At 43.2% G+C, this 27,212-nt stretch overlaps 1 protein-coding gene across 1 annotated transcript in view; it reads left to right on the forward strand.

Moving 5' to 3' along the window:
- The window catches only part of LOC137533581 (voltage-dependent calcium channel subunit alpha-2/delta-3-like), a 1,358,331-nt gene that overhangs the window by 1,216,726 nt on the left and 114,393 nt on the right, over window positions 1-27,212 (forward strand). The window contains exon 14 of the mRNA XM_068254939.1: window positions 17,926-17,943. Within this exon, the coding sequence (XP_068111040.1) occupies window positions 17,926-17,943 (18 nt within the window). The remainder of the gene's footprint in view (window positions 1-17,925; window positions 17,944-27,212) is intronic.

Consider the following 27,212-nt stretch of genomic DNA (forward strand, 5'->3'; position numbering starts at 1 on the left):
GCCGTTCAGGAAAGTGCCCAGAGCACCACCTAGTTATGATGGAGCATTACCACTCTGCATTATATTTTCTTTATATTCACACAGCGGGATATCCCGTTTGTGGCACCAAAACTTCTATTAAACTGCCCTGCTTTGATACATTATACAAACCCCTCTGGTCACAAGCAAGCTGCTTCCAGCCCCATCAAAAGACACCAGGGGCACCCTTAGCCATTTTGTCACTCCAGGCAAGAAAACCTGTGCCCCCCCCCCCCATGGTGCCCCCCATGAAAATAATTATAATGCGGCAATGTTTCACCTTGAAATAGTCATAATGCAGCAATGTTTCACCAGAAAATAATCGTAATTGTGACGTATGCGCAGTCACCCACCAATTCCTGTTCCCTTTGCTGCAGTTTACCATAAAGCCTCAGACCCTGAGGGAATCCTGAAGACAGTCAGAACTGCAGGCAAAGTAACCTTTTGGATTGGTTGGTGAGTCCACACACAGTCCAATTTCGATTGTATATACAATCGATACAATCTGTGCTCTCATATAGAGGCCAGGTCGCTGCCACCAATCCGCAATAAAAGCGTGCGAATGCGCTAATTCTAACTCTAGCTAAATCCTGTAGGAAAAAGGGTTAATTAGACAACCTTTCTAGAGATAGCAAAACTAACAATATTTAATATCAAAACAGTTATGGTAACATGTCTCTCTGAAGATGTGAATTATTTTGGCGGAGATTTGTTTCAGAACAGCACTTAGACGAACGATTTTTAAATCGTTTATTTAAAGAAATAATGCAAAACAAAATATAGCAATAGAAACAATTTGATACAGAAATAATAAGAGTTCAATATGAAAATAATAGCTGATTACAGTCTGAGCAGTTTGTCAAGTTACCGTGTCCTTTGCGGTAGGTCCCACAGAGATATATAGTCCAATTCTGGAAAGTTCTGTGGAATAGGTATTAATCCTTTTATCATCCAGCCCAAATCCGTGATGGTACAGGATGGCTGGGCAAAAGACTCTCTCTCCAGGCTGGGGGTCAGTCAGTTTTAGCTCTTTCTCTGCCAGAGGGTGTGGCTGGTAACAAGAAAGGTTTCCACCCCTAACAATGTGACCTCAGGCTGCTGAAGTCCGCCCCTATTGTCTGAGGGACAGAATTGGCAGTTTCTCCAAGTATGCCATAACTCAGCAGATATCTGACATATCATATAAAACCCAACATTTTACATTCCGTCAGCATGCGCTGAACCAATCGATATCAAACTCGCTTGGAGTGCCACCTTCCCTGCCTATGTAATCGATATCTCAGGCTGTGAGATGACTAGGAGATCGATTAACGTCTCAGAAGGTGGGCTGCGCTAGTCGCATGGCGTACTGTGAGTTGTGGACCGCTGGGCCCAAACGGTTCCGCAATATCCATCGAATTATGGACTACTATGAAATGAGATATCAAAAGCTCATTAAGCCAGGGACATGTCTCTGGGTGTTCTCAGGACAGGCAGGAATGTCACCTAATGATTTTACGATGCGTTCCTGTATCCTGCTTCTTATCAGCAATTCCTTGTAGTAGATCTGTGAGCTATGTGAATGCTCTGGTTTCTTGGGTTTTATTGGGGATCCTCAGGAAGTGTAAATAAGCACTCACATTCCTCATTGCAGGGCTGGTGAGCTGGAAGAACACTCATTTTTCTAAAAGCAGGCTAAGGCATTTAAAGGGGTACTCCAGAACCGATTTTGTGCGCAATTACATGCGCTTGCCGCAATGGCGTTCGCGGAATCGTGACACCTCCCCCCGAACTCGTTGCGGTGGGGCTAGGCATTCCCACAATGCGTTGTACTGAGCAACTTATTCCTTTGTGTTGTAGGGTTCACCACAGCGAGAAAGGCCATCTGCGTTTTGGTGGCGACTCCCCGCCTTATGCTGGATGGTGAAATCGTACTGCTGTAGCGCCAGGCTCCAACGTAGGAGTTTCCCGTTGCTACCCGCAGTGCGATTCAGCCAGTTAAGGGGGTTGTGGTCAGTGATGACCGTGAAGGACCGACCATAAAGGTACGATTGTAACTTCTGGAGGGCCCACACAATCGCCAGGCACTCTTTCTCAGTTGTAGCGTACGCTACTTCCCTGGGGAGTAACTTTCGGCTCAGGTAGACGACAGGGTGTTCGTTTCCGGTCGCATCCACCTGGCTGAGAACGGCCCCTAGACCAAAGTCAGAGGCATCGGTCTGCACTATAAATCGACGACTAAAGTCTGGGGCTTGAAGGATGGGAGCGCTAGCCAGCGCCTCCTTCAAGGCCCGAAAGGCCTCTTCGCAGTGGGGTGTCCACTGGACAGTTTGGGGTTGCTTTTTACCCGTAGCGTCAGTCAGGGGTTTGGCCAGGGTACTATAGTTGGGAACAAACTTCCTATAGTATCCTGCCGTCCCCAGGAACGCCTGCACCTGTTTCTTGGTGACAGGTCTCGGCCATGACAGGATGGCGCCGATCTTTCCTGTCTCAGGCCTCAGTTGCTGACTTCCTACTCGGTGTCCAAGGTACTGTACCTCGGTCATGCCAATTTGACATTTGCTGGGTTTTACAGTCAGATTGGCAGTGGACAGTTTCTCTAATACTTGCGCTAGGTGGTCAAGGTGGTCCTCCCAGGTTGGGCTGAATACGGCGATATCATCCAGATATGCAACCGCAAAACCGTGCATCCCTTCCAGCAGGTCATTCATAGCCCGCTGAAAGGTGGCTGGAGCATTCTTCATACCAAAAGGCATCACAGTAAATTCATAGAGGCCAAAGGGTGTGATGAACGCCGATTTCTCTCGTGCGTCAGGCGCGAGGGGAATCTGCCAGTATCCACGGCTCAAATCCATGATTGTTAGGTAGCTGGCAGAGGCCAGCTGATCTAACAGTTCATCAATTCGAGGCATGGGATACGCATCGGTTGTGGTGATGTCATTCAGTCTCCTGTAATCAACACAGAACCGCGTGGTCTTGTCCTTCTTGGGAACAAGGACGACCGGGGCAGCCCATGGACTCGAGGATTTCTGTATGACTCCTAACTGCAGCATCTCCTCAATCTCTTGCTTCATCTGTGCCTGCACCTCCGGAGAGGTCCGATAGGGGAATTGCCTTATGGGCGCGTGGGTCCCCGTATCTACCCTGTGGACTGCTAAAGAGGTTTGCCCAGGGGTTCCCGAGAATGTGTGCCTATAGGTTTTTAGCACTTTTCCCAGCTGGGTTTGCTGGGAGTGCAAAAGATGGGGGTTGACATGCAAGTCGTCGGCCACTTCTCGTATGCCCACTAGCAAGTCTGGCAGTGGATCGGCCTCTCCCTGTTCTAACTGACTGCACACCGCTAGCACATATTGGGTTCGGTCCTCATGGGCTTTTAGCATGTTCACATGGAACAGTTTCTGTCGCTTACCTCCCAAACTCACCAGGTAAGTGACTGGGGTTACTTTTTTCAGGATGGTGTACGGCCCTTCATATGCGGCCTGCAATTTGTTTTGCCGCACCGGAAGCAGCGCGTACACCATGTCGCCTTCTGCAAATGATCGGTCCCAGGCAGTACGGTCATACAGGGCCTTCTGCTTGGCCTGGGCCTTGGTCATGTTTTCAGTCACCATGGCAGCGAGTGACTCCATTTTGTCCCGGAATTTAAGGACATAATCCACTACTGAGACTTCTGAGGGGTCTCTTTTGCCCTCCCAGGCCTCACGAATCAATTTTAATGGCCCGCGGACATCTCTTCCATACAGGAGTTCAAAGGGCGAGAACCCTGTGGACTCCTGCGGCACTTCTCTGTAGGCAAATAGCAAATGAGGCAAGTAGCGCTCCCAGTCCTTACCTTGTGATTCAGCGAACGTTGTCAGCATTTGCTTTAACGTGCCATTGAATCGTTCACACAAACCATTGGTCTGTGGGTGGTAGGGACTGGAGACCATATGTGTCATTTGTATTTTCTCACAGAGGGCTTCCATTAGCTTAGACAGAAAGCAGGAGCCTTGGTCAGAGATCATCTCTGCTGGGAAGCCCACACGCGTGAAGATTCCAATTAAGGCGTCTGCTACTGTCTCAGATCTAAGGGAAGACAGTGCCACTGCCTCTGGATAACGAGTGGCATAATCCACACACGTTAATATGTACCGCTTGCCAGACCTGCTTGCAATGGGCAGAGGGCCTATTATGTCCACTGCCACCCTCCGGAAGGGCTCGTCAATGATTGGCAGGGGGCACAAGGGAGCTTTTCGGGTACTCCCGGCCGTTTTTACCCTCTGGCATGTGGTACAAGATCGGCAGTAATTAGTCACATCTACTCGTATCTTAGGCCAGTAAAAGTGTTTCTGAACACGTGCTCGGGTTTTGTGTATGCCCAAGTGCCCCGCCAGTGGGATGTCATGTGCTGTCTTGAGCACATGCCCTCTGAACTCACTGGGTACCACTAACCATCTTGTGTTCTCGCCTGTGTCACTCTGTACAGCTTCGCTGTACAGCCTGCCATTGTCCCAATACACTCTGAATTGAGCCCCCTCAGCTGGTGGCTTAGCGGCCTGGGCCCTAAGCTCTTCCAGGCTGGGGTCATCCTGCAAGGCCTGCAGGAATGCAGGACTGCAAGTCTCAGTTAGCTGACCAGTGGCATAGGAGGTCAGCTGAGGAGAAGTACTTTCCCTGGGGTCAGAGTTAGGCGCAGGGGCCTGCTCGGAGCTCAGGTCACTGGTCACACTGGGAGTGTTGGCCAGCACATTTACACATACATTGTCATCACACAATATATCACTTTCAACATTATCACAGGCCTGTCGGTCAGAGGGATCAGAGTAGGCCGAGACCTCCTCTGGTGGCTCTGAGCTCAGGCTCTTAGCCATATTCCGGGTAATGGCTAGAACAGGTACAATACAACTCACATCACAGTTATCATGGACACATGCATTTTCATCAGTAATGACAGGTGTAGAAACATGTAAATGACAATCAGTGGGTTGTAAGTTTACATCTGATACCTCCCGCCTAGCTGCGTTAGGCACGGTAGAAAAAACAGTTAAAGTGTCCCTGTCCCTCTGTTTTCCCAAAGGTTTGCACAGTACCTGGTTTTGTTCAGGGAGTCCGGCTTGGGCCTCCTGCATGTCCGCAGGGTACTCGTAACGGCACACAAGGGTGCCCAGATCCGTGCCAAGCACGGTTTCAACAGGAATATCATCCAAGACCCCAACAACCCGCTCTTGGCATCCAACTCCCCAGTCGATCGCAACTCGGGCCTGGGCAACATGGGTGCGAGTACCTCCGACTCCTGTCAGGGTGAGGTACTTTCCTGGGAGGATATCCTCCTCCTTAACAAGACTTGAGCGAACTAGGGTAATATCTGCTCCGGTATCACGGAATCCGACGACGGTCTGCCCGTTCACAACAACAGGCTGGTGATTGCTGGATCCCTGTTGCATTTGGGGACCACCGACGAGCAGCACATTGGATGTAGTTGCGGTGTTGCTGACCCTGGCTGGGCCAGATGGTGGTGTGGAGTTGCTAGCCCCCTGTGGGCTAGATGGCTGAGCTGACTTCCTCGAATAGCAGTTTTGCTTAGTGTGTCCGGGCCTGTGACACAGCTCACACCAGGGCTTCCTTGACTCCCGGTTTGCCGGGCCAGCAGGCCGGCCTTCTCGCCAGTTCTGGGACATAGCTCTGTCCCGGTCAGGTACTGGGGATTTACGGCCATCAGGTACCAGGGACTTGCGGCTATCGTGTACCGCCGGTCTGCGGGACTCCGGGGCCGCGGGTTTGCGAAGATCCGGCACCCGGGTGGCAACAAACATGTCTGCCAGCTCAGCAGCTTCTTTGGCAGACGGAGGCTTACGCTCCAGCACAAACTGCCTCACCTCTGCAGCACATATAGCAAGGAACTGCTCATGGATCATCAGATCCGCAATAGCTTCAAAAGTCTTTTCTTTAAGGACTCAAACCCATTGATGGAAGGTGGTGCCCAGGCGGCTAACCACATCTGTGTGAGAGTCTGTGGGTGCCTTCTGCAGGGCACGGAACTTTTTCCGGTAAACTTCAGGCGTTAACTGGAACTTAGCGATTATAGCCTCCTTGATAGCTTTATAATCACCGTCTTGATCGGTGGGCATCTCGGCATAGGCATCCAGCGCTTTACCAGTCAGCTGGGGTGTCAGATGGATGGCCCACTGTGCCTCTGGGATGCGAAACTGTCGGCACGCTTTCTCAAACGACCGCAGATAGAGATCAATGTCCACCCCCTTTTCCATGACAGGAAATTTTGCTTTGGGGGTCACAGGCACAGGCATCGGGGTACCCCCGGCAAGAAGAGGGCTAGGGGTGGAAGTCTGCTCTGCCTGTCTCACCCGGGCCAGTTCAAGGGCACGCTGATGCTGCAACTCCTCCCTCTGGAACTGTCGCTCCTCTCTCTGGAGCTGGAACTGTCGCTCCTCTCTCCGGGACTGGAGAAGGAACTGCAGGTATGCCTGGTCGCCAGTGTCTCTCAGGTGCTGCAGCAGCTGCTGTTCCACCGGATCAGGGACAGGGAGGGATGGAACAGGGCTGTCGGTCCCTCTGTGAGGGTCATCGGCCGCATTTCTGGGTGCATCAAAGTTCCTGTGGGTACTTTCAGTTTCCTGAGCTGCGTCTGCATCATCAGCACTTTCCGGCTCAGGAGAATCCTGTCTCTCTGGACTGGATTGTGGCAAGGCATCCATCCCCTGGCCATCGGCTTCCATGAGGATGGTCCTCAGCGTGGCTTGGGGTTTTCCCCGAAAATCGATGCCCCGAGCCTGACAAAGGTTTTGTAGGTCGGGCAAGGACATGTTTTGGTAATTGACTTGCTCAGACATAGCCAAATAAAAACTGTAACAATCTGGTTCTATGCTATATCAAGATGCACCGTCTATGTGCTCAGAGCTTAAGCTCTGTAGAACAGTTACTTAAATAACAATGTTCTATTGTTCTGAAAATGATCTCCAAACAACTGCAAAACTAACAGCAATTTGGGCTCCGCCCCACGCTGCCTACCAATGTGACGTATGCGCAGTCACCCACCAATTCCTGTTCCCTTTGCTGCAGTTTACCATAAAGCCTCAGACCCTGAGGGAATCCTGAAGACAGTCAGAACTGCAGGCAAAGTAACCTTTTGGATTGGTTGGTGAGTCCACACACAGTCCAATTTCGATTGTATATACAATCGATACAATCTGTGCTCTCATATAGAGGCCAGGTCGCTGCCACCAATCCGCAATAAAAGCGTGCGAATGCGCTAATTCTAACTCTTGCTAAATCCTGTAGGAAAAAGGGTTAATTAGACAACCTTTCTAGAGATAGCAAAACTAACAATATTTAATATCAAAACAGTTATGGTAACATGTCTCTCTGAAGATGTGAATTATTTTGGCGGAGATTTGTTTCAGAACAGCACTTAGACGAACGATTTTTAAATCGTTTATTTAAAGAAATAATGCAAAACAAAATATAGCAATAGAAACAATTTGATACAGAAATAATAAGAGTTCAATATGTAAATAATAGCTGATTATAGTCTGAGCAGTTTGTCAAGTTACCGTGTCCTTTGCGGTAGGTCCCACAGAGATATATAGTCCAATTCTGGAAAGTTCTGTGGAATAGGTATTAATCCTTTTATCATCCAGCCCAAATCCGTGATGGTACAGGATGGCTGGGCAAAAGACTCTCTCTCCAGGCTGGGGGTCAGTCAGTTTTAGCTCTTTCTCTGCCAGAGGGTGTGGCTGGTAACAAGAAAGGTTTCCACCCCTAACAATGTGACCTCAGGCTGCTGAAGTCCGCCCCTATTGTCTGAGGGACAGAATTGGCAGTTTCTCCAAGTATGCCATAACTCAGCAGATATCTGACATATCATATAAAACCCAACATTTTACATTCCGTCAGCATGCGCTGAACCAATCGATATCAAACTCGCTTGGAGTGCCACCTTCCCTGCCTATGTAATCGATATCTCAGGCTGTGAGATGACTAGGAGATCGATTAACGTCTCAGAAGGTGGGCTGCGCTAGTCGCATGGCGTACTGTGAGTTGTGGACCGCTGGGCCCAAACGGTTCCGCAATATCCATCGAATTATGGACTACTATGAAATGAGATATCAAAAGCTCATTAAGCCAGGGACATGTCTCTGGGTGTTCTCAGGACAGGCAGGAATGTCACCTAATGATTTTACGATGCGTTCCTGTATCCTGCTTCTTATCAGCAATTCCTTGTAGTAGATCTGTGAGCTATGTGAATGCTCTGGTTTCTTGGGTTTTATTGGGGATCCTCAGGAAGTGTAAATAAGCACTCACATTCCTCATTGCAGGGCTGGTGAGCTGGAAGAACACTCATTTTTCTAAAAGCAGGCTAAGGCATTTAAAGGGGTACTCCAGAACCGATTTTGTGCGCAATTACATGCGCTTGCCGCAATGGCGTTCGCGGAATCGTGACAGTAATGCAGCAATGTTTCACCATAAAATAATTGTAATGCGGCACTCTTTCACCAGAAAATAATCGTTACGCAGCAAAGTTTCACCATAAAATAATCATAATGCAGCAACCTTTCACCGGAAAATAATCATAACGCAGCAATGTTTTACCACAAAAAATCGTAATGTGGCAGTGTTTCACTAGAAAATAATCATAATGTGGCCAGCATTTCACCATAAAATAATTGTAATGCAGCAATCTATCACCAGAAAAGAATCATAACGCAGCAATGTTTCACCAGAAAATAATTATGTGGGCAGGGTTTTACCATAAAATAATTGTAATGCAGCAATTTCCACTAGAAAATAATCATAATGTGGGCAGTGTTTCACCACAAAATAATCGTAATGTGACAATGTTTCACTTGAAAATAATCATAATGTGGGCAGCGTTTCACCAGAAAATAATGTTCACCTGTAAAAAAAAAAAAAAGCATTGACTCACCTACAGAAGACTCCTCTCCCTGGGCGCAGCTCTCCCGATGATCTGCCTGCAGCCAGCCACTGCGAAAGTCCCACGCTCTGATACTGCAGAGCAGGGCTATGGGAAAATGGTGCCCAAAGCCCTGTACTTTTAACACAAATAGTCTTCAGATGCAATCTCCCCGTAGCCCTGCTCTGCCTGCTGAAAGACTCTACAGGCTGTAGCGGTGAGCTGCGGGGGTGAACTGGTATGGCGTCTATTAGACGCTTTGGCTAGTTTACCACGGGGGTCCCACAATCTGGCGGGGGAGGGTGGGCATGGTCCCCTATCCGCTGCAGCGCCCCCCTCTGCACACCACCCCAGGCACCCCGGAAAGACACTCTTCTCACTGGAGTTCCTTACTGTTCATCCACCTGCTATGCTGCTATCCAGCAACATCTTACTGCATCCTGCATCCTGACGCTGCCTGCCTTTTATAAGGGGGGGGGGGCCTCCAGGAGAGAGTGTAGCCTAATTGGCTACAATGTGCCTGCTGACTGTGATGTAGAGGGTCAAAGTTTGACCCTCATGATGCACTATGGGGGCGAACCCGAACTTCTGGGATAGTTTGCATTCGCTGGTGAACGAGAACCACCAAAGTTCGCCGGGAACCGTTCGCCGGGGGAACCATTTGGGCCATCTCTACTAATGCTACATTTGGCTGGCTGTTTCATTGCCTTACTACGGTAATATGTCGTACCACTGGCACAATTAATTAGCACTTCCCTTTATGACTGAACTCAAGTACTAAACAGAGAAGCAATGCAGCAAGCCAATCTGCTTTGTACATTTAAGTCCATTTTTTTCACATACAGAGTTATATACTGAATCTAAGAGCAAAGTTTATATAATAAATACATACCATTTAATCTGGATTCCAGATGCATGTGTCACCTAAGGTGCCTAAAAATGGCCCTGCTGGTAGCAATTGTCAGAGGTATTCCTGTCAACAAGGAAACCATACATTTGTGTGAAACTGCTATCTACCTCAAACCTGGACTTCTTGGGCACTTCCTGGATCTGGGAAACTAAGCAAAGTACGATGATGTCACCAAAGAATTCCTACCCTGGATCTGCTTGAAAGACACAACCATACTGATGTAGTGAACATCAAATATTCAGTTCGCGAATGCTAATTTACCGCAAATGTTCGTGAGACGACAGTTCGCAGTGGGCTGTAAAGACTTAAATGGCAGGTGAACAGTCACCGAATTTACCGGTTAATAACAAAGCCCCCTTACATGCTAGAAACACCAAATTTGCAGGGTATGTGGAGGATAACAGTGGGTATAAAATGAAAAATAAAAATAAAAAGACCTTATAGTTTTTGAGAAAATCGATTTTAAAGATCTCATGCAGAGTGTGGGAAATGTTTCTCTGGTCGACGACTTTAGCGGTTAAATGCAAAGCCCCCTTACGTGCTAGAAACACCAAAGTTGCAGGTTATGTTAAAAAGGGCAGTGGGAACAAGAGGAACAAATATTTTCAAAAAGACCCTTAAATTTTGCCTCCATGGCTCCCTATTGGTCTAATAACACGGAGCTGCTCTAGCTATACTATGTATAGATAGAGCATAAAAGCATCTTTAAATTTTGGCTCCATGGCTTCCCATTGGTCTAATAACAGACCAATGGGGAGCCTCCTTATACCCATTGGTCTGTTATTAGACCAATGGGGAGCCTTAAAGGCAAAATATAAAGATGCTTTTGAGCTCTAGCTATACATAGTATAGCTAGAGCCATCAAGAGTGGCGGCGGGTGCGGCAGAGATCTTCAATCAAGATTTCAAGTTAGAAGATATTGGTGTGGGATTATTTCCAGGGATATTGGCATGGGGACTTTTTTTAAAAGGTAACGGTAAGTATTTCTAATTACGAATAATACAATACTTTTTTGTGGTTGCTTTTATTTCTTTTTAACCCTTTGTGGAAATGGGTAAGGGGTACTATGGGAGGGAGGCTGTCATCTGGGGGTCCCCCTCTTAAAGTGGACTTCCAGATGCCACCATGAACCCCACCAGGGCGTCCTTGACCCCACCTCCTCCTGGGGCACTGGAGGTGGGGAAGAGCCCTTTGTCCATGCACAAGAGCTTGGGGGAGAGGGGGAGGTTTTGCTGCTCCTCTCCTCTGGAGCCCCCCCCCCATACCATGGACCATGGGAGCTGGTATAGCTCAGGGTGCAAAGCCCCAAACGGCCAGAGCTCTGCATTTGGGCTATCCGAGCCTGCATGGGGACAAGGGGTTAAAGAGGCTTGAGAGGGGGGACCCCAAGCCATTTTTCAAAAAATATTTCTCACACTCTGAACATATGAACATATATATATATATATATATATATATATATATATATATATATATATATATATATATAAAACACGCAGAAACTTTGCTACTTTTTCTCAAAAAATATAAGATCTTTTTGAAAAATGTTTTTCCCTCTTGTACCCACTGTCCTCCTTCACATATCCTGCAAATTTGGCGTTTCTAGCACGTAAGGAGGCTTTACTATTAACCACTAAATTCAGCGGCCAGTGACTTCAAAGTAAAAAATGTAGACACAAATGTATTTTTATAAATGCATTAAACAACCCATGTTCACTGGCAAACTGTTCCGGCCATCTCTACTAATGTGCTGCATAATGCGAGGCTCAAATTTACAGTCTTTTTAACCTCCTGGAAATATTTCTGTTTTTTTGTATACAGACTGTGATGAAACATAACTTGATGCAAAGCATAATTGTGAGTCTGCATACATCTTTAACCTGTAGACATATCTCTTTCCTCTTCCCTTTTTGGAGGAGCATAAAGGGTCATCTTTGCTGCAGATTAGTATCTTCAGTGACTTTGTGACATGCTGATGTGCAAAGATGAGAATCAAAGTGACTTCCTAGAACAAACAGATATGACTTTAATACATTTTTAAAATTGCCCACAGCAAGCTGTGCACTGGATTCTTGTGCCACTCTATCTTCAGGGTTCATTGCTCTCAGACAATTCCTTTGAATGGGAAACTTATAGTACATACTACACTCAGTCCTTACCTGACATATGACTGATTATTCCAAACAGCCTTTCTCAACCAGCCAGCAAACTCAGTGAAGGAATAAGCTGCCTGCATGCACAATTAAAAATATTATGGAGCATCTAGCAGGGCAGGCAGATTTTATTACATTCTAATGTGTGACATCTAGTCTTGGCTTATAAAAGGTGACAGCTTAATAATACAAACATATCTGATCTATACTCATGTTTCTTTACCTCGCACCCCCATTGCCAGACCTCTGTGCTTTTCTTTCTGAGCAGTGCAGTGGGTAAAGTAGAATACATCTGAGAAAGGTTAAATCCCAACTCCACACACATCTGACATCTAGAGTAGACCATATGTAAGCTTTCCGCATCAAAGATCTATTTGTGTAAATAATATGTTATTTAGGTGATTCCAAATACATTACTGTAGTTGTAGCAGTAGTGGCCAGTATCCCCTTCTCCAGCCATTCTCTGCAGTCCAAACTTACAGAGCTGCATGCAGTGAACCTCCCATATAGCTCTAGTAAGAAGCAACAGCCTCGCCCACACGGCAACCTGTTATCTACTTCAGCTGAGGAGCTTTTGTTAACATGAACAAACTTTTAAAAAACAAGATTTCTGGCTGCAGAAGTTTATTTTGACACAAACCAATCGGACCTTCAGATACTAAACTATGTATTCAGAAACTGCATCTGGAATGGAGCTTACATTTGTTTTTTTTACTTTGCATATACAGATTTAGACTTTCAGCAAAATCACATAAATAAGGAAAAGAAACCCCTACAATTCAAGATCTGGATATTGATCATTTGATACACTCTGGTTTTTAAAGTGTGGCAGTGATTCATGACCTTATAGGTGTGCTGCATAAGCAGTAGTGTAAATGAATGTACTTGAACTTCCCGGTCCTTATTTGGGCTGATGCACTGATGATGTAGTGCACACAAGTAGCTGTGAACCTGTATTGTCTCAGACCCCATTTGCTCGTGTATCAAAAAAGGGCGCCTGGAAAAAAAGGTGCAGGATATAGACAAAATTATAGGTTGTAATGTAAAACAATAATTTTGTTTATAGCTTGTAAGCGAAAATGTAGTCCTAAATAGGTTAAATAAATGGAAATTAAATGGCAAAATACCACGAATTCTGAAATGTAACGTCAAATAGTGTCTATAACAAAAAAATGATATTTATACTTGTATTAAACATTGAAATACAATGGTAGATTTTACAGATATTTTAATGCAATTATACCTAACTGTAGGCCCACACAGATCTATCCCTATCCCTAACCCCTAGACCCCTCTTTGTTTAAATATACATAATTTAATAAATTGTTTAAATTACATATATTGTGCTGTAACTATACCTAACCTTACTCTCACACAGAACTCTCCCTGTACCTATCCCTAACCCCTAGACCCCCCTGGTGGTGCCTAACCCTAACCACCCCCCTGGGGGTGTATATTGTACTGTAACTATACCTAACCCTACTCTCACACAGAACCCTCCCTGTACCTATCCCTAACCTATAGCCCCCCCTGGTGGTACCTAACCCTAACCACCCCCCTGGTGGTGCCTAACCCTAACCACCCCCTGCTGGTGCCTAACCCTAAGACCCCCCTTGTGGTGCCTAACACTAAGACCCACCTGATGGTGCCTAACCCTAAGACCCCCCTGGTGGTGCCTAACCCTAAAAATTCCTTGGTGGTGCCTAACCCTAAGACCCCCCTGGTGGTGCCTAACCCTAACCACCCCCCTGGTGGTGCCTAAGCCTAAGACCTTCCTGGTGGTGCGTAACCCTAACCACCCCCCTGGTGGTGTCTAACCCTAACCATCCCCCTGGTGGTGCCTAACCCTAACCATCCCCACTGCACAAACACCCTTACACACATATAAACAATAATATATTTAATCCTTAAAATACTTCACTATAAATAACATGAATAGAATAATTTATATATTTGTAATAGAATAAATAGCCTTAAAATCACGTACACATCAATATTATAAATAGAAAAAGGTGTATGTGTACATATATATATATATATATATATATATATATATATATACGTATATATACAGTATATATAATAGAATAAATAGCCTTACAATCACGTACGCATTAGAATTCTTAAAATAACGGTAATATTAAAAGGGATCTATTAGTAAGTTAATAAAACTATAATCGACGCATTATAAGAGTGAAAAACAAAGTTAATACCAAAAGCGATGTATTTCTAATACAATAGGGTTGAAAATGATATTTAAGCATTATACGTATTAAAAGGAATTTCAAATGACAAAATAAGTGTAAATGAAAATGTACTTGTTACAATCCTTTAAGCGAAATTTAAAACCGGGAAAATAAGTAAAAGCGCCTATAAATGAAATTTAAAAATGAAAAAGAAGTATAACACAAAGTCAAAACGAACTTGTAAACGATATTTGTTTTAAACCTTATTCTGTAAATGAAAACTTTTGTTTACACGATCCCTGCAACCGCTATTTCTCGGGCGCCCTTTTTTCCTGTCGGGCACCCAATAGCCGATATTTTGCATTGCAGTTTATGGCGGCGCCCTTTTTGTCCACTAGCCATGTTCGCCCTTTTTTACTGGCCCACCATTTGCACTTATCGCATTGTGTTGCTTCCACCGAACGCACCTCATCACAATGAGCATTTACAGTGGGTTGCAAAAGTATTCGGCCCCCTTGAAGTTTTCCACATTTTGTCACATTACTGCCACAAACTTGAATCATTTTTTTGGGAATTCCACGTAAAAGACCAATACAAAGTGGTGTATATGCGAGAAGTGGAAAGAAAATCATACATGATTCCAAACATTTTTTACAAATCAATAACTGCAAAGTGGGTGTGCGTAATTATTCAGCCCCCTTTGGTCTGAGTGCAGTCAGTTGCCCATAGACATTGCCTGATGAGTGCTAATGACTAAATAGAGTGCACCTGTGTGTAATCTAATGTCAGTACAAATACAGCTGCTCTGTGATGGCCTCAGAGGTTGTCTAAGAGAATCTTGGGAGCAACAACACTATGGAGTCCAAAGAACACACCAGACAGGTCAGGGATAAAGTTGTTGAGAAATGTAAAGCAGGCTTAGGCTACAAAAAGATTTCCTGAACATCCCACGGAGCACTGTTCAAGCGATCATTCAGAAATGGAAGGAGTATGGCACAACTGTAAACCTACCAAGACAAGGCTGTCCACCTAAACTTACAGGCCGAACAAGGAGAGCGCTGATCAGAAATGCAATCAAGAGGCCCATGGTGACTCTGGACGAGCAGCAGAGATCTACAGCTCAGGTGGGGGAAATCTGTCCATAGGACAACTATTAGTTATGCACTGCACAAAGTTGGCCTTTATAAAAGAGTGGCAAGAAGAAAGCCATTGTTAGCAGAAAAGTCCCGTTTGCAGTTTGCCACAAGACATGTGGGGGACACAGCAAACGTGGAAGAAGGTGCTCTGGTCAGATGAGACCAAAATTGAACTTTTTGGCCAAAATACAAAACACTATGTGTGGTGGAAAACTAACTCTGCACATCACTCAGAACACACCATTCCCACTGTCAAATATGGTGGTGGCAGCATCATGCTCTGGGGGTGCTTCTCTTCTGCAGGGACAGGGAAGCTGGTCAGAGCTGATGGGAAGATGGATGAAGCCAAATACAGGACAATCTTGCAAGAAAACCTCTTGGAGTCTGCAAAAGACTTGAGACTTGGGCGGATGTTCACCTTCCAGCAGGACAACGACCCTAAACATAAAGCCAGGGCAACAATGGAATGGTTTAAAACAAAACATATCCATGTGTTAGAATGGCCCAGTCAAAGTCCAGATGTAAATCCAATTGAGAATCTGTGGCAAGATCTGAAAACTGCTGTTCACAAACTCTGTCCATCTAATCTGACTGAGGTGGAGCTGTTTTGCAAAGAAGAATGGGTAAGGATTTCAGTCTCTAGATGTGCAAAGCTGGTAGAGACATACCCTAAAAGACTGGCAGCTGTAATTGCAGCAAAAGGTGGTTCTACAAAGTATTGACTCAGGGGGCTGAATAATTACGCACACCCCACTTTGCAGTTATTTATTTGTAAAAAATGTTTGGAATCATGTATGATTTTCGTTCCACTTCTCACGTGTACACCACTTTGTATTGGTATTTCACACGGAATTCCAATAAAATTGATTCATGTTTGTGACAGTAATGTAACAAAATGTGGAAAACTTCAAGGGGGCTGAATATTTTTGCAACCCACTGTAAGTCAATGGAACATGACACACTGTGATGTGCCAGAAGTGCTCTTGCTGACACAGAAGCTGCATTGTGTTACCGCTCATAGCGCGGCACCGGAAGCAATGAGAGTCATTCGTAACCTGCACATTTTGAATTTTGCCCTACAATTTTTGAATTTTTCCCTGCAAATTTTGAATTTTGTGTTGTGCATGCGCTGATACCAATTTTTAATGATGTGATTTCTGTCCACCAGTATAAATAGACCTTTTGCAATTTAGAGCATGATTGAAGCATAAGTCGCCACAAAACCAAGTAGCTAATCCCCCAAACAGCATCGTACCATTGTAGGATCGTGAAAAGCACTCTTTATAACCCACAGGAAATGAGCAGAAGGGTGCAACTTTTTAAAGGCTGTTTGCCTCCAATTTCCTAGTCAATGCAGTTTACAGCATATACTAAAGTGTGTGTAATGGTGCATTGCGGTGTGGTTTCGATTTTGCCATGCACAAATAGCATCTCACCAAATTATAGAAGGAACCTCATAATACAGGGCACCCATCGGAGTACTCAGTCAGGTAAGGAAAGCAGTGGCAGTTTGGGGGGTTCTGTGTCATAGTGTGGGTGCACAAAGATGGGCATTGAGATGTGTGACATTTTACTATTCTGCTTTTTTTTCATTTTGAATAAGCACTTTGAGCAATGAGGATGTGAAATAATAATGCATAGGAACAAAGCAACCAATCATTTCTGACTGTTAATATAAATCATTTTTCCAAGGGTTACTGTATTTAAGGAATCTTTGATTCTCATTACACTGCTTTATTGATTGAGCCTGTCAATGGGGAAGATATAGAAGTTACCTTTATTTCATTCATCTTAACAGTCACCTTTATTCCATTCGAAACCATGATGTTGTGATAGATGCTGATGTTGCAGATATGGCTAAGATAGTGTCTTAATGCACGGTTTGAATATCAGCAATTTGCAGTCAGCAGTACATGTACGATCATCAAATAACACCACTGGTACCAAGCAAATCATACGAAATAACATGGCCACCTCTTCAACTGTAGACCCATTAATGAAGAATAATTCATTTTATTACTGTAATTGCATTTTTTCATTATAAGTCTACAAGCTTTTGAAATATACATTGTGCCTTATGTGAAGAGTTCAACTGTCTATATCTTTCCAAAGTGGTTTATAAAAAGCTCCCATAGATGCCAAATAATATACAGTTCCCAGTTCCCTCATTTCAGCAAGCACATTCTGACCTTCCCACTGGGCACAATAAATACTTGAAGAACACCTGTGTAAGGGAGGAAGTAATTATTAACAGTGTTTACAGACACAATTTTACTCCCTTGCTTTACAGCAGTCATTTTATCTGAAATGTGGCATCTGTTTTATTCCCCAATAGCTGTGGAAGCCATTTTGTAGACAGAACCCACTGGCATGGAGAAGGAAGCCTATAACCTAGAAACTAATGGCTTGAAATACATTGTTTTCATTATTATTATTTGATGTCTCAGTGATTTCATAGGCTAATGTATTTAGAGGCTACAGTCTAGTGAGCATTGATTCTAATGGCTTCCTGAGCTGTGTGATGAATGTTTTGACCAAGCATCACATCTATCAGGGAAAAGCAAAGGCTGAGATGAACGCTTTGGAACACCCTTTAGTTACACTAAATGAATTTTGTTTTGTTGTTTTTTTCCAGCTCCCTCAGGCCCAAAAGGTAAAATGTATTCTGTGGCTCCTTCATTGTGTAGATACCGTTGGCTATTATGCATGTTCTCCGTGTTGATGCACCTGCTACAGTGGTAACTAGGAGAGGAACTTTGTTAGATCACATTCAATGGTGTTTGCTCATGTGACCAGTTACAAGTAATTTTACTGTAGTAATAAACGAGAAACGTAATGTGGACATCGGCTATGCAAAATAAGCAAACTGCAAAGCAAACAGTGTTGAAGGGCCTTGTGTGCAGTGTTAAACTGAGGTACCTTATATTACCTGTACATGGTATAAGGCACTTAAAGGTCTAACATTGCCTCTTTATGATTGAGTGTACCCTGGTCTCCACTGTACAAGGAGTTGTTTTTTTATTGCCTCATCTGAATAAAGCACATTATAGAGTCATTTTATTGGACTACCCTATCAAAAGTTTCAGAAGTATATCATAGCTGTGACAGTGTTCCATAATATGTATATAATATAACACAATGGGGCTTCTTTGATAATGTGGTTGAAGTTTAAACATTTACTAAAACTATATTCATCTATAACATTCGAGCACAAAACCTTAGGAGAAACATTTATGAGAATCTGAGCTTTTATTCCTGGGAACCAAAACAACTGAATTTACAGATCTGCTTCATATGGGTTTTTACCAAATCTACATGGCTACGTCAAAACTGATTTGGTGTTAATTGTTAATTACAAGCAGACAATTAGAAGTGCATTTTTGTTTTTAGAACTGCTTTAGAAAAGTATTGTGTTCTATAGGATTTGATTTACCGGTAATGGAATCATTGATTCTATCCTTACATTTTCAGATTCCTTACACATTTTCAGATTCCTTAGTGACAATATCAGAAATGGATACTAAGCATTAAAGTACTAAGTATTAAATGCAGCTGACATACAGATACCTAAGATTTAGCTTGAGAGGGATGAATAGTAAAGATTCTTTCATACAATAAGGTTGATTCACAAAGTTTATCTTATTATTATCTCACCTTATCAATTTAAACTCCTTATTTGTCTATTTCTTTCCATCTGTATTCACAGTTTATTTCTTTATCTGTTTTATTTTGTCAAATATATCACCTTATTTATTGTTTATCTCTTTAATTCTCATTTCTTATCTGTCTTCCGCTTTATCTCTCCTTATCTGCCTTTATTCATAATTTATTTAATCTGTTTTATGTCTAAAATTATCTCACCTTGGGCTATACTCACATATTCACGATAAAATTGCCATGAGCAGGCAATGCATGACAATTTTACTGCTGTTTATGCAAGTAGTCTAGCTTGCATTGCGCACATAGTGCAACACTTGTGTTGCTTCTATAACATGCATTATGCTATTTGCACAACACTAAATACGCTACTTGCGTAAACACCAGTAAAATTTCCCATGCAATGGCACTTTCACTGCTGTTTACTGAATATAGCCCATTAACTCTTTATCTCATGAATTATCTCTAAAGTTAAAGTGAAAAATTAGTAGGGTTAGATAAATCATGAGTTTTGTGAATTAACTCCTATGTGCGCTGTAGAACATTAGAAAGCACTACACAATCAGACGTAGTATTGAAGTTAATAGCTGTGATTCAATTATCTTTTCTCCTGTGTTTTCTTACAGGAAATATTTTCTCATCATATCGCATAATACTTAATGGCACTTATGGCCTGATGCACTAATGTCTGGTAAATTTGCACATTGGCCATGCACAACAATTTTACTGGTACGAATGCTAGGGGAACAGCAGCTATTACACTATTAGTACAATGCATGTTACTGTGGTAATGTACGCATAGCTACGATGCACCGTGCATTACCATAGCAATGTGCATGTTACCTCGGTAACACACGTGGCACTTATAGTGTAACGGGTGCTGCTACCCTTGCAGAAGTACCAGTAAAACTGCCATGCGCTTTTCACGCACATGGCAAATTTACCAGACATTCGTGCATCAGGTCCTTAGTAACATAATACTAAAACGTAGGTGAGAGAAGTAATATCAAATGTCCACACGTTTGGAATTACTTATACCGAGTAAGTTTGTGCTTGTTAGCATTTGAAAATATTTTTTATTGATAATGTATACAACATCTCCTGTGAGGACACTTAGGAAAAAAATTATTGAATCAAGGCCTACGTCTGATGTTCACCAAAGCATTGTACATTATATTGTTGTACAGTATTGCACTATTGCTGTGTTAGTTCCACTGCACTCTATTCAGTACAACTGATTTGCGCTAGTGTTGCAACTAATTACAATGCTTGTGGAGTGGATTGTAGTACAACCTAAAGCTACATGCATTCATATGATAAGTACAACCATTGATGCCACAAGGCCATCTTTAAGTACAACTATATGGAGCAACAATGTTATAAGGACATAGAAAGAATAACATATTATTAGAACTACAGTATTTAGTATTTCTACCAAACGGGTATCTAAAAAGAACATACAAAGCTAGTATATCATGTGAAAGAGCAAGATAAAGAAGAAATATAGCACAAATAGCCAGTTAAGCTTCATCTGTCTTTTTTTTAGAGTAGGTTATAGAATAAATAAGCTTAAACCTGTATAGTGATTTAACATCAATATGTAATTTTATAAATACTTCCCACTGTTATGAAAAAAGCTCCAACATGTTTATATGTATGCATATAAATAAATCTATCACACCATACTTATCACATCATATATACTTTCTTCTGTATCCCCACAAACAGTGTGCTATAAGATCCCTGTACAGTAACAATTGTGGCTCCTGCACCATCCTCACTGTGTCACCTATTCTCCCATGTTTTGTCAATATTTGTCTGAGACGTTGACTTGTAAGAAATTTTACGTTGATTGTTGAATCTCCACAAAATCCGTTGTGATTTCTAAGTGATTTCCTTAAAGCTTTCAAAATATTCAAGAATGCCTTTATAGCTTTTTTTTTTTTACTTTTCAACTTGGTTGAAAAAAGACATGTCCATCTACTTCAATCTTCAAAAGATTTCAGCAGTTTCAGTCTAGTGAAAGGCAAGCCTCATGCAAGGCATGCCCAGAAAGTCCTACAGAAAAAACAACAAAACAATCCCTTCATGCATCCTCAGTGATTTTAATGTCTTCCCTGGATTTAAATATTTCCATGTTCTCCATAGTAATTTCACTGTATACTAATACGGGTGGGAGAAATACTTGTTGCTTTATGCAGCAGTGCATTTTACAGTTTAAAGGATTATACTTACAACGAGATTTATTGCATCAGCCCTAAACTGCAAATACTGGAGTATAAACCAATAATTTTTGCACTTAAAATACACCCCAAAGCAAAATCTCAGTTTATACTCAGGTCATACAGCATTACCTGGTGCCTACTGCCTAGTGCCCCCCCTCTGTCTCCCATAGAGTGTTCCCTGGTGGATTAGTCTCTGCCTTCCCTCCCCACTTCCCCTAATTGCAGAGTAATGGCAATGAAGGTGGTGGGAGAACAATCTCACCTGACTAGACACTAGGCATGGAGGAGGGAGGAGGAACCACTAGATACCAGGTAGTGGTGTTTGAGGGGGGGGGGACACTAGACTCTAGAGAATGTTATATGGGGGAAGGGGGGTGCCACTAGACCACTAGATAAGCAATATGGGTATGAGATGTTAAAAGCAGCAGCCTTGGTTTCTACCCTAGGTTTATACTTGAGTCAGTCTGGTGCCTGAATGGAAAAAAAATACCTCGAGTTCAGTATATACAGGTAATGTAACAGGTAATGTTTTTATAATTCCTTACTATTTTGAGGTGATTAGAGAAATCCCCGGTTTGACTTGGCCTTCACAGCAGCCTTTATTCTGTTTACATTGTACAACAGCTCTACTACTTCTTCACCCTGCTGCGCCATGGGCCTTTTCCTGTAATCTGCAAACAACTATCTACTATGCCACTACCTTAACATTAATGTCATCTGCCTACCCATATATACTGTAACTGTCCTGTGAGAATCCTTCTGTAGTATGTCACTACACTTCAGTATCGATAATTATGCATCATTTTGTATTATCTACAAAGATGGCAACATTACCATCTATTTAATTTACTAGGTCATTAAGGCCCCTTGCATACTATTGTGTTGCAGTACTCTCCCTGCCGCTCCCACGTTGCAATGGACTATTAGTCTCTATGAGTGATGCGACGCAAGTGCTTCGGTCGATGCAGAGATGACATAGTCGCTGCAGTGCATTGCAGGAGTATACAAGCAGTACAGCTCGACACACACTTGAATTGCAGTCTATGGCACCATTTGAAATCCAGTGATGGACTTTCTATCCAGTAGGGAGCACATCTCTGAGTTGGGGTCGGAGCTATACAAATTACATTATCAAACACTTTGCCGCAGGGTGATTAAAATACAAAACAGAGCAGTGCCATTGTCCTGCGATGGGCTCTACTGCCACAGGAAACTCGAACCATGTTTGCAATTAGCCTATTAGATAAATTAAAGAGAGCTGGACCCAATACTGAGGCTTGTGAAACTTCATCACTCCTTGAGTATAATCCATAATAATCCTAATAAGTTTTGCCTTGTAATCTTTAGCCAGTTCCCTATCCATGTACATACATCAATGTATCTGCAGCTGTCATGTGAATAAAGTTTTATTGAGGAGGCATAGATATAGGGCTTGATTCACAAAAGGGTGCTAACTTACTTAGCATGCCTAAAAGCCCCTTAGCATGCCTAAAGTGCCTAAAGCCCTTTAGGACACGCAAGGTTTTGCGCGCTAAGTTAGAGTTCAATGTTTAGCATTGCGTGGTGCGAGCGAAACGTTGCACAGGGTGCGACTAAAATATTGCACCGGGTGCGACTAAAATATTGCACCAAGTGCGACTAAAATATCGCACCAGGTGCCCCTAAAACGTTTCACCGGAATGGCGCATGGCGCAACATTATGGGGGCACCCGGTGCAACATTTAGGGGCACCCAGTGTTCTGTTTCGTGCGCACCGCGCAGCGCTAAACTTTGAGCGATCGATAAAAGCTCTGGGCGTGCTAACTGCTTAGCACCCTGTTTAGCACGCCCAAAGCTTTTAGGCGTGCTAACTGAATTGAGCCTATTGTATACTAGGGGCACAAGAGCTCATTTTTCTTTGGGAAGGGGGATGTAAAATTAGAGGCATTTGGGACTGATTTATTACATTATTAGTTTTATTTTATTAGCCTTGAAAATAAATTTGAGGAATCCTAACTAGGGATGAGCGTAATGACCTAATTACGAATTTCCGAAATTTCGCGAAATTACTACAATTACGATTTTAGCAGTAATCGAAATTTCGTAATTTTCGCAAATTACGCAAATTTTCGTAATTACGATTACGAAATTTAGTATTTTAAAGTTTGCAAAGGTTTCTATCCCTCTAGATGCCTAAAATGAATAACCAACCAACCTCCTCCTCCTCCTCCTCCTCCTCCTCCCTCTCTCTCTCTCTCCAGAGATCTGTAGTATTTCAAAACCATACTCACATTCATGACATGTCCAGGGATCAAACCCAGGCCAACCACATGGAAGACAGCTATGCTCACCACCATACCACCAAACACACACTAAATAGACTGCTAACCTAAATCTTACTTGTAGACAGTCATATGAGACACATGCTGGGTGCAGGGCTTTGTGATTGGACCATGCGATAGAGTGAGGTGCAAAAATGAAATCATGCCTAGCAGAGGATGGTTTCACAGTGCTAAATGCTAGGCTGGCTGTGGTGCAATTGGTTAGTGTGTCTGGCTGGTAACAGCAAGGTTACAGGTTCAATTCCATCCAGGCATGTCTTTTCCTTTTGCGTTCAACAGTTGTCCAAACAGAGCCAACAGAGCCCCAGATAGCCATGTAGAGTTAGGTCACAGCTAGCCTGGCTGTGGTGCAATCGGTTAGTGTGTCTGGCTGGTAACAGCAAGGTTACAGGTTCGATTCCATCCAGGCATGTCTTTTCCTTTTGCGTTCAACAGTTGTCCAAACAGAGCCAACAGAGCCCCAGATAGCCATGTAGAGTTAGATCACAGCTAGCCTGGCTGTGGTGCAATTGGTTAGTGTGTCTGGCTGGTAACAGCAAGGTTACAGGTTTGATTCCATCCAGGCATGTCTTTTCCTTTTGCGTGCGCGCGCTGCGCCATTGAACCCCATGGGGTATTTTGCGTGCGTAAAACTTTACGCATGCAAAACTTTGTGCTCGGTGTTTGGACAACTGTTGAACTCAAAAGGAAAAGACATGCCTGGATGGAATCGAACCTGTAACCTTGCTGTTACCAGCCAGACACACTAACCGATTGCACCACAGCCAGGCTAGCTGTGACCTAACTCTACATGGCTATCTGGGGCTCTGTTGGCTCTGTTTGGACAACTGTTGAACGCAAAAGGAAAAGACATGCCTGGATGGAATCGAACCTGTAACCTTGCTGTTACCAGCCAGACGCACTAACCAATTGCACCACAGCCAGCCTAGCATTTAGCATTGTGAAACCATCCTCTGCTAGGCATGATTTCATTTTTGCACCTCACTCTATCGCATGGTCCATGGTCCAATCACAAAGCCCTGCACCCAGCATGTGTCTCATATGACTGTCTACAAGTAAGATTTAGGTTATCAGTCTATTTAGTGTGTGTTTGGTGGTATGGTGGTGAGCATAGCTGTCTTCCATGTGGTTGGCCTGGGTTTGATCCCTGGACATGTCATGAATGTGAGTATGGTTTTGAAATACTACAGATCTCTGGAGAGAGAGAGAGAGAGGGAGAGAGGGAGAGAGAGAGAGGGAGAGAGGGAGAGAGAGAGAGGGAGAGAGAGAGAGAGGGAGAGGGAGAGGGAGGAGGCTGGCTGTGCTATTCATTTTAGGCATCTAGAGGGATAGAAACCCTTACAAACCTGAAAAAGTAAAATTTCGGTTGGAGACACGAAATTCGTCATTACGGGAGTGAAATTTCGATTACGAAATTGTAAATTACGATTTGAAAATTAATTACGAAATTACGAATTTGGGTCGTAATGTTAAATTTCGCATGCGTAATAAAAGCAGTTCAAAATTTCGGCTCATCTCTAATCCTAACAGAAACTTATTGTTACAGCTACAGATTTCCTCCCTGTACTAGAATTGATATGTTATATTTACAATCAAATAATGTTATGTACCTTGCATCTTACAGCACATCCTCACTGGCTCATTTGTTTGACCCAGACAGGAGTTAACAGGCATTGACTGGTGCTGACTCAAACTTGCTAATGATTTTGCTGGTATTTTCACCAGACATTTTTGTTTGACTCCTAGGGGATTCAAATGCCTAAGTTATGCCAACCAAAACATCTGCAGCAGAGTTTTTAATAAAGTCAGCCAGTACCTGGCTTGTAATGTCAACTGGTCTCATTAAGAATGATGACGTTTTATCCTAGTATTTTCTAAGCATTGCGATACATCACTACTGTCAGCGATCATTTACTGTGTAAAACCTAGTACATACATTGATTGGCTAATTTTACCACTACCATGTAGTATAAGAGCTTACCTACACAATCTGTTCTTAGTATTCAAAATCTGTTATTGACCAATCATAATTGGACATATGTATCAGGCTTTAGCTAGACATTCTGCCAGTAGCTGTGTGATCTTAAAAATGTCCTTCCAAAGAATGAATGGTGGGAGAGTGGTGTCACTTTTGGTATGTAGACTTTACTTGCAGAGAAATGGGGCACATGCACCACACTTATCACTAGGAGGAGGTTCCAACCCCCCTGATTAACAAGCAACATGTCTGCACAATACAGAGGAGTTACAAAAGTAAACTGTTTATTTTGGTATTTGCACACCTCGTCAGGGGTTTTGTGAATGTAAGGTGCACTTTAGCGATGCCTTTTTACTGAGTGTGATTTTTAACTTTGACTAATACAGTATCGATCACTGTAAATTTTACTGATCTTGGTCAGTTTTCTAGTTATTATTATCAAAATATAAAAATAATTATTGTTACAAACAAAGCAAGCCTGGTGAGGGGATCTCCGCAGACGAACTCCAGAGCCGGAAAGTAAAAAAAAACAAAAAAACAGAAAACCAGGAGTGCCAATATAGTGTATATTTCAGTATACTGGAATAAGGAGCAACAAGAATGCTACTTACAAAGGTTGGTTGTTGGGCAACTACGATCAAAAGCCTGTGAAAAATATTGTCTCCATTCGGATAGGTCTGGATTCTTTTCTATGAGGTGATCAGTTGCTTACCAATAAACACAAACAAAAACTGGATAAATCACAGTGATTGGCCCCTAACTATAGACACTATAGTATATAGGGGATAGACACTTTATTATGTGGGAGGAGGCACCCTAGAGTGTATATTGCTCTTGTAAGGTATATGAAACAATTAGTGGTCTTACCTTGATTGAGGAATGGAATTTAAAAAAAAATTATTGGACACAAATGACAATGCGTTTCACCGGCCTTACTTGCTTTTTCAGGTCAAAATAACAGTGTCTTTTCAGAAAAACACACTGGACTAGGAGCACATGTCTCCCTTTATACCTCCTCGCACTTCCATTTTGTAGCACTCAACAGTTTTAATTCAAATTAGAAAAGTAAGGAGATGGCCTTCAAAAGCTACTTCTCTAGTCCTATTATAATCACAAAAACTTTTACACATATGCAAACCTGCATGTGGACACACAGAAACTCACACACAAATAACCATCAACATACATATTATTGCACCACAGCATGTAACATCAACATTCAGAAATTCCTTTTTGATCAAAAGCAATGTTATAAAAGATTCCAACCTGAGATTCACCGTTGATCCTGGCAGAGCTTAGGTTCGGTAAGAGTGCTATTGCTGAACCCCTTTGGGACCAAGGACATTACAGTTATGTCCTGTGCTGCTGAATAGACGTAACTGTAACATCCCTTGGTCCTGCTGCGTCCAGCCGAATGGAGAGATTCAGCTGTCATATGACAGCTGATATCTCCCCTCACTGATTAGGGGCCATGGCGACTGGCTCCTGATCACATGATCACTACAATTGCCGCAGATTGTAGTGATCACTAGGCGGCGGAGGAAGAAGAGGATCCACTCATCTCTCCTGACGTTCCTCTGGCGATCGTCGCTACCTCTCGACTCTGCCCAGCATCCAGCCTCGCACTGCCTCTAGTGTCGGGTCCCAGCTTGATGAGGTCATCAAGTTGGGACCCGGAACTTAGCGAGGCTTTGCAAGGCTAGATGCCGTACAGAGCGGAGGGGGAGCGACGATCAGGAGA

The sequence above is a fragment of the Hyperolius riggenbachi genome, chromosome 9, assembly GCF_040937935.1.
Source record: "Hyperolius riggenbachi isolate aHypRig1 chromosome 9, aHypRig1.pri, whole genome shotgun sequence".
Taxonomy (NCBI): domain Eukaryota; kingdom Metazoa; phylum Chordata; class Amphibia; order Anura; family Hyperoliidae; genus Hyperolius; species Hyperolius riggenbachi.